Source organism: Sus scrofa, chromosome 12 (genome assembly GCF_054392235.1).
Source record: "Sus scrofa isolate SSC_HxYL_T2T_F1_AM1 chromosome 12, Sscrofa_HxYL_maternal_Yorkshire_Landrace_v2.0, whole genome shotgun sequence".
NCBI lineage: Eukaryota > Metazoa > Chordata > Mammalia > Artiodactyla > Suidae > Sus > Sus scrofa.
In genome coordinates this window covers 33,664,663-33,673,246 of record NC_139394.1, presented here as the reverse complement: position 1 = coordinate 33,673,246, position 8,584 = coordinate 33,664,663, and the positions used below count along the sequence as shown (strand labels likewise).

Genomic DNA, 8,584 nt, shown 5'->3' with positions numbered 1-8,584 from the left:
TGTCCATGGAGAACGGAGGGCCGGGTGAGAAAACGGCTTGCGTTGCTTTCCTGAGCATTGGCGGGTTGGGGCTGTTGTTTGCTCCCTGAGGAGAATTTCACCTTGCCGAATGCAGCTCCCAGAAGCTCGTTTTGGGTCGTTGGTGCGACGTGTCCTCGGTGCTGAGCGGCCTAGCTAGCTCTGGGTGCATGGCTGGGGCGTGGGCGCAGAAGGCCTTTGCGCGCCCAATCCTGCTTCCCCTGAAAGGATGAAAATGCAACCTAACCCTCCCAGAACCCAGGAAGTTTATAAAAAGCTCTAAATGTCCCCGAATTCCAGACCCTGCTCGCTGCCAGTAAATAGGTAGAAGGTCACACTTCCTATTGTTCCAGGGCCTGCTATCCTGGCCTAAGTAAGATAACAGGAAATGAGTTGACTAATCGCTTATCTGGATTCTGTAAAACTGACTGGCACCATAGAAGAATTGATTACACATTGACAGCCCTAGTGACCTATCTCAACTGCAATCTGTCACTCTGCCCAGGAGCCCACGCAGATGCGGACCTCCGGAGCTATTTTAAAATGATTGGTCCACGGAGCGCGGGCTCTCAATATTTTAAAATGATTGGTTTGTGACGCACAGGCTTTGTTGTGAACCCCATAAAAGCTGTCCCGATTCCGCACTCGGGGCCGCAGTCCTCTACCCCTGCGTGGTGTACGACTGTGGGCCCCAGCGCGCTTGGAATAAAAATCCTCTTGCTGTTTGCATCAAGACCGCTTCTCGTGAGTGATTTGGGGTGTCGCCTCTTCCGAGCCCGGACGAGGGGGATTGTTCTTTTACTGGCCTTTCATTTGGTGCGTTGGCCGGGAACTCCTGCGACCACCCCTTACACCCGAGAACCGACTTGGAGGTAAAGGGATCCCCTTTGGAACGTGTGTGTGTGTCGGCCGGCGTCTCTGTTCTGAGTGTCTGTTTTCGGTGATGCGCGCTTTCGGTTTGCAGCTGTCCTCTCAGACCGTAAGGACTGGAGGACTGTGATCAGCAGACGTGCTAGGAGGATCACAGGCTGCCGCCCTGGGGGACGCCCTGGGAGGTGGGGAGAGCCAGGGACGCCTGGTGGTCTCCTACTGTCGGTCAGAGGACCGAGTTCTGTTGTTGAAGCGAAAGCTTCCCCCTCCGCGGCCGTCCGACTCTTTTGCCTGCTTGTGGAAGACGCGGACGGGTCGCGTGTGTCTGGATCTGTTGGTTTCTGTTTCGTGTGTCTTTGTCTTGTGCGTCCTTGTCTACAGTTTTAATATGGGACAGACAGTGACGACCCCCCTTAGTTTGACTCTCGACCATTGGACTGAAGTTAGATCCAGGGCTCATAATTTGTCAGTTCAGGTTAAGAAGGGACCTTGGCAGACTTTCTGTGCCTCTGAATGGCCAACATTCGATGTTGGATGGCCATCAGAGGGGACTTTTAATTCTGAAATTATCCTGGCTGTTAAAGCAATCATTTTTCAGACTGGACCCGGCTCTCATCCTGATCAGGAGCCCTATATCCTTACGTGGCAAGATTTGGCAGAAGATCCTCCGCCATGGGTTAAACCATGGCTAAATAAACCAAGAAAGCCAGGTCCCCGAATCCTGGCTCTTGGAGAGAAAAACAAACACTCGGCCGAAAAAGTCGAGCCCTCTCCTCATATCTACCCCGAGATCGAGGAGCCGCCGACTTGGCCGGAACCCCAACCTGTTCCCCCACCCCCTTATCCAGCACAGGGTGCTGCGAGGGGACCCTCTGCCCCTCCTGGAGCTCCGGTGGTGGAGGGACCTGCTGCCGGGACTCGGAGCCGGAGAGGCGCCACCCCGGAGCGGACAGACGAGATCGCGATATTACCGCTGTGCACCTATGGCCCTCCCATGCCGGGGGGCCAATTGCAGCCCCTCCAGTATTGGCCCTTTTCTTCTGCAGATCTCTATAATTGGAAAACTAACCATCCCCCTTTCTCGGAGGATCCCCAACGCCTCACGGGGTTGGTGGAGTCCCTTATGTTCTCTCACCAGCCTACTTGGGATGATTGTCAACAGCTGCTGCAGACACTCTTCACAACCGAGGAGCGAGAGAGAATTCTGTTAGAGGCTAGAAAAAATGTTCCTGGGGCCGACGGGCGACCCACGCAGTTGCAAAATGAGATTGACATGGGATTTCCCTTGACTCGCCCCGGTTGGGACTACAACACGGCTGAAGGTAGGGAGAGCTTGAAAATCTATCGCCAGGCTCTGGTGGCGGGTCTCCGGGGCGCCTCAAGACGGCCCACTAATTTGGCTAAGGTAAGAGAGGTGATGCAGGGACCGAACGAACCTCCCTCGGTATTTCTTGAGAGGCTCATGGAAGCCTTCAGGCGGTTCACCCCTTTTGATCCTACCTCGGAGGCCCAGAAAGCCTCAGTGGCCCTGGCCTTCATTGGGCAGTCGGCTCTGGATATCAGAAAGAAACTTCAGAGACTGGAAGGGTTACAGGAGGCTGAGTTACGTGATCTAGTGAGAGAGGCAGAGAAGGTGTATTACAGAAGGGAGACAGAAGAGGAGAAGGAACAGAGAAAAGAAAAGGAGAGAGAAGAAAGGGAGGAAAGACATGATAGACGGCAAGAGAAGAATTTGACTAAGATCTTGGCCGCAGTGGTTGAAGGGAAGAGCAGCAGGGGGAGAGAGAGAGATTTTAGGAAAATTAGGTCAGGCCCTAGACAGTCAGGGAACCTGGGCAATAGGACCCCACTCGACAAGGACCAGTGTGCGTATTGTAAAGAAAAAGGACACTGGGCAAGGAACTGCCCCAAGAAGGGAAACAAAGGACCGAAGGTCCTAGCTCTGGAAGAAGATAAAGATTAGGGGAGACGGGGTTTGGACCCCCTCCCCGAGCCCAGGGTAACTTTGAAGGTGGAGGGGCAACCAGTTGAGTTCCTGGTTGATACCGGAGCGGAGCATTCAGTGCTGCTACAACCATTAGGAAAACTAAAAGAAAAAAAAAAAAATCCTGGGTGATGGGTGCCACAGGGCAACGGCAGTATCCATGGACTACCCGAAGAACCATTGACTTGGGAGTGGGACGGGTAACCCACTCGTTTCTGGTCATCCCTGAGTGCCCAGTACCCCTTCTAGGTAGAGACTTACTGACCAAGATGGGAGCTCAAATTTCTTTTGAACAAGGAAGACCAGAAGTGTCTGTGAATAACAAACCCATCACTGTGTTGACCCTCCAATTAGATGATGAATATCGACTATATTCTCCCCAAGTAAAGCCTGATCAAGATATACAGTCCTGGTTGGAGCAGTTTCCCCAAGCCTGGGCAGAAACCGCAGGGATGGGTTTGGCAAAGCAAGTTCCCCCACAGGTTATTCAGCTGAAGGCCAGTGCTACACCAGTATCAGTCAGACAGTACCCCTTGAGTAGAGAGGCTCGAGAAGGAATTTGGCCGCATGTTCAAAGATTAATCCAACAGGGCATCCTAGTTCCTGTCCAATCCCCTTGGAATACTCCCCTGCTACCGGTTAGGAAGCCTGGGACCAATGATTATCGACCAGTACAGGACTTGAGAGAGGTCAATAAAAGGGTGCAGGACATACACCCAATGGTCCCGAACGCTTATAACCTCTTGAGCGCCCTCCCGCCTGAACGGAACTGGTACACAGTATTGGACTTAAAAGATGCCTTCTTCTGCCTGAGATTACACCCCACTAGCCAACCACTTTTTGCCTTCGAATGGAGAGATCCAGGTACGGGAAGAACCGGGCAGCTCACCTGGACCCGACTGCCCCAAGGGTTCAAGAACTCCCCGACCATCTTTGACGAAGCCCTACACAGGGACCTGGCCAACTTCAGGATCCAACACCCTCAGGTGACCCTCCTCCAGTACGTGGATGACCTGCTTCTGGCGGGAGCCACCAAACAGGACTGCTTAGAAGGTACGAAGGCACTACTGCTGGAATTGTCTGACCTAGGCTACAGAGCCTCCGCTAAGAAGGCCCAGATTTGCAGGAGAGAGGTACCATACTTGGGGTACAGTTTGCGGGGCGGGCAGCGATGGCTGACGGAGGCACGGAAGAGAACTGTAGTCCAGATACCGGCCCCAACCACAGCCAAACAAGTGAGAGAGTTTTTGGGGACAGCTGGATTTTGCAGACTGTGGATCCCGGGGTTTGCGACCTTAGCAGCCCCACTCTACCCGCTAACCAAAGAAAAAGGGGAATTCTCCTGGGCTCCTGAGCACCAGAAGGCATTTGATGCTATCAAAAAGGCCCTGCTGAGTGCACCTGCTCTGGCCCTCCCTGATGTAACTAAACCCTTTACCCTTTATGTGGATGAGCGTAAGAGAGTAGCCCGGGGAGTTTTAACCCAAACCCTAGGACCATGGAGGAGACCTGTTGCCTACCTGTCAAAGAAGCTCGATCCTGTAGCCAGTGGTTGGCCCGTATGCCTGAAGGCTATCGCAGCTGTGGCCATACTGGTCAAGGACGCTGACAAATTGACTTTGGGACAGAATATAACTGTAATAGCCCCCCATGCATTGGAGAACATCGTTCGGCAGCCCCCAGACCGATGGATGACCAACGCCCGCATGACCCACTATCAAAGCCTGCTTCTCACAGAGAGGGTCACGTTTGCTCCACCAGCCGCTCTCAACCCTGCCACTCTTCTGCCTGAAGAGACTGATGAACCAGTGACTCATGATTGCCATCAACTATTGATTGAGGAGACTGGGGTCCGCAAGGACCTTACAGACATACCGCTGACTGGAGAAGTGCTAACCTGGTTCACTGACGGAAGCAGCTATGTGGTGGAAGGTAAGAGGATGGCTGGGGCGGCGGTGGTGGACGGGACCCGCACGATCTGGGCCAGCAGCCTGCCGGAAGGAACTTCAGTGCAAAAGGCTGAGCTCATGGCCCTCACGCAAGCTTTGCGGCTGGCCGAAGGGAAATCCATAAACATTTATACAGACAGCAGGTATGCCTTTGCGACTGCACACGTACACGGGGCCATCTATAAACAAAGGGGGTTGCTTACCTCAGCAGGGAGGGAAATAAAGAACAAAGAGGAAATTCTAAGCCTATTAGAAGCCTTACATTTGCCAAAAAGGCTAGCTATTATACACTGTCCTGGACATCAGAAAGCCAAAGATCTCATATCTAGAGGGAACCAGATGGCTGACCGGGTTGCCAAGCAGGCAGCCCAGGCTGTTAACCTTATGCCTATAATAGAAACGCCCAAAGCCCCAGAACCCAGACGACAGTACACCCTAGAAGACTGGCAAGAGATAAAAAAGATAGACCAGTTCTCTGAGACTCCAGAGGGGACCTGCTATACCTCATATGGGAAGGAAATCCTGCCCCACAAAGAAGGGTTAGAATATGTCCAACAGATACATCGTCTCACCCACCTAGGAACTAAACACCTGCAGCAGTTGGTCAGAACATCCCCTTATCATGTTCTGAGGCTACCAGGAGTGGCTGACTCGGTGGTCAAACATTGTGTGCCCTGCCAGCTGGTTAATGCTAATCCTTCCAGAATACCTCCAGGAAAGAGACTAAGGGGAAGCCACCCAGGCGCTCACTGGGAAGTGGACTTCACTGAGGTAAAGCCGGCTAAATACGGAAACAAATATCTATTGGTTTTTGTAGACACCTTTTCAGGATGGGTAGAGGCTTATCCTACTAAGAAAGAGACTTCAACCGTGGTGGCTAAAAAAATACTGGAGGAAATTTTTCCGAGATTTGGAATACCTAAGGTAATCGGGTCAGACAATGGTCCAGCTTTCATTGCCCAGGTAAGTCAGGGACTGGCCAAGATATTGGGGATTGATTGGAAACTGCATTGTGCATACAGACCCCAAAGCTCAGGACAGGTAGAGAGGATGAATAGAACCATTAAAGAGACCCTTACCAAATTGACCACAGAGACTGGCATTAATGATTGGATAGCTCTCCTGCCCTTTGTGCTCTTCAGGGTTAGGAACACCCCTGGACAGTTTGGGCTGACCCCCTATGAATTGCTCTACGGGGGACCCCCCCCCCCGTTGGTAGAAATTGCTTCTGTACATAGTGCTGATGTGCTGCTTTCCCAGCCTTTGTTCTTTAGGCTCAAGGCGCTCGAGTGGGTGAGGCAACGAGCGTGGAAGCAGCTCCGGGAGGCCTACTCAGGAGAAGGAGACTTGCAAGTTCCACATCGCTTCCAAGTGGGAGATTCAGTCTATGTTAGACGCCACCGTGCAGGAAACCTCGAGACTCAGTGGAAGGGCCCTTATCTCGTACTTTTGACCACACCAACGGCTATGAATGTCAAAGGAATCTCCACCTGGATCCATGCGTCCCACGTTAAGCTGGCGCCACGTCCCGACTTGGGGTGGAGAGCCGAAAAGACTGAGAATCCCCTTAAGCTTCGCCTCCATCGCCTGGTTCCTTACTCTAACAATAACTCCCCAGGCCAGTAGTAAACACCTTATAGACAGCTCGAACCCCCATAGACCTTTATCCCTTACCTGGCTGATTATTGACCCTGATACGGGTGTCACTGTAAATAGCACTCGAGGTGTTGCTCCTAGAGGCACCTGGTGGCCTGAACTGCATTTCTGCCTCCAATTGATTAACCCCGCTGTTAAAAGCACACCTCCCAACCTAGTCCGTAGTTATGGGTTCTATTGCTGCCCAGGCACAGAGAAAGAGAAATACTGTGGGGGTTCTGGGGAATCCTTCTGTAGGAGATGGAGCTGCGTCACCTCCAACGATGGAGACTGGAAATGGCCGATCTCTCTCCAGGACCGGGTAAAATTCTCCTTTGTCAATTCCGGCCCGGGCAAGTACAAAGTGATGAAACTATATAAAGATAAGAGCTGATCCCCATCAGACTTAGATTATCTAAAGATAAGTTTCACTGAAAAAGGAAAACAGGAAAATATTCAAAAGTGGATAAATGGTATGAGCTGGGGAATAGTTTTTTATAAATATGGCGGGGGAGCAGGGTCCACTTTAACCATTCGCCTTAGGATAGAGACGGGGACGGAACCCCCTGTGGCAGTGGGACCCGATAAAGTACTGGCTGAACAGGGGCCCCCAGCCCTGGAGCCACCGCATAACTTGCCGGTGCCCCAATTAACCTCGCTGCGGCCTGACATAACACAGCCGCCTAGCAACGGTACCACTGGATTGATTCCTACCAACACGCCTAGAAACTCCCCAGGTGTTCCTGTTAAGACAGGACAGAGACCCTTCAGTCTCATCCAGGGAGCTTTCCAAGCCATCAACTCCACCGATCCCGATGCCACTTCTTCTTGTTGGCTTTGTCTATCCTCAGGGCCTCCTTATTATGAGGGGATGGCTAAAAAAGGAAAATTCAATGTGACCAAAGAGCATAGAAATCAATGTACATGGGGGTCCCGAAATAAGCTTACCCTCACTGAAGTTTCCGGGAAGGGGACATGCATAGGAAAAGCTCCCCCATCCCACCAACACCTTTGCTATAGTACTGTGGTTTATGAGCAGGCCTCAGAAAATCAGTATTTAGTACCTGGTTATAACAGGTGGTGGGCATGCAATACTGGGTTAACCCCCTGTGTTTCCACCTCAGTCTTCAACCAATCCAAAGATTTCTGTGTCATGGTCCAAATCGTCCCCCGAGTGTACTACCATCCCGAGGAAGTGGTCCTTGATGAATATGACTATCGGTATAACCGACCGAAAAGAGAACCTGTATCCCTTACCCTAGCTGTAATGCTCGGATTAGGGACGGCTGTTGGCGTAGGAACAGGGATAGCTGCCCTGATCACAGGACCACAGCAGCTAGAGAAAGGACTTGGTGAGCTACATGAGGCCATGACAGAAGATCTCCGAGCCTTAGAGGAGTCTGTTAGCAACCTAGAAGAGTCCCTGACTTCTTTGTCTGAAGTGGTTCTACAGAACCGGAGGGGATTAGATCTGCTGTTTCTAAGAGAAGGTGGGTTATGTGCAGCCTTAAAAGAAGAATGTTGCTTCTATGTAGATCACTCAGGAGCCATCAGAGACTCCATGAGCAAGCTTAGAGAAAGGTTAGAGAGGCGTCGAAGGGAAAGAGAGGCTGACCAGGGGTGGTTTGAAGGATGGTTCAACAGGTCTCCTTGGATGACCACCCTGCTTTCTGCTCTGACGGGACCGCTAGTAGTCCTGCTCCTGTTACTTACAGTTGGGCCTTGCTTAATTAATAGGTTTGTTGCCTTTGTTAGAGAACGAGTGAGTGCAGTCCAGATCATAGTACTTAGGCAACAGTACCAAGGCCTTCTGAGCCAAAGAGAAACTGACCTCTAGCCTTCCCAGTTCTAAGATTAGAACTATTAACAAGAGAAGAAGTGGGGAATGAAAGGATGAAAATGCAACCTAACCCTCCCAGAACCCAGGAAGTTTATAAAAAGCTCTAAATGTCCCCGAATTCCAGACCCTGCTCGCTGCCAGTAAATAGGTAGAAGGTCACACTTCCTATTGTTCCAGGGCCTGTTATCCTGGCCTAAGTAAGATAACAGGAAATGAGTTGACTAATGGCTTATCTGGATTCTGTAAAACTGACTGGCACCATAGAAGAATTGATTACACATTGACAGC

At 51.4% G+C, this 8,584-nt stretch overlaps 1 protein-coding gene across 1 annotated transcript; it reads left to right on the top strand.

The window, feature by feature from the left end:
• The first annotated feature begins 667 nt into the window (after positions 1-667).
• On the top strand, positions 668-2,969 carry LOC146398164 (uncharacterized). Its single transcript, XM_084983100.1, has one exon. The coding sequence runs from the start codon at positions 1,277-1,279 to the stop codon at positions 2,849-2,851; it is 1,575 nt and encodes a 524-aa protein (XP_084839226.1). The 5' UTR covers positions 668-1,276; the 3' UTR covers positions 2,852-2,969.
• The last annotated feature ends 5,615 nt before the right edge of the window (positions 2,970-8,584 follow it).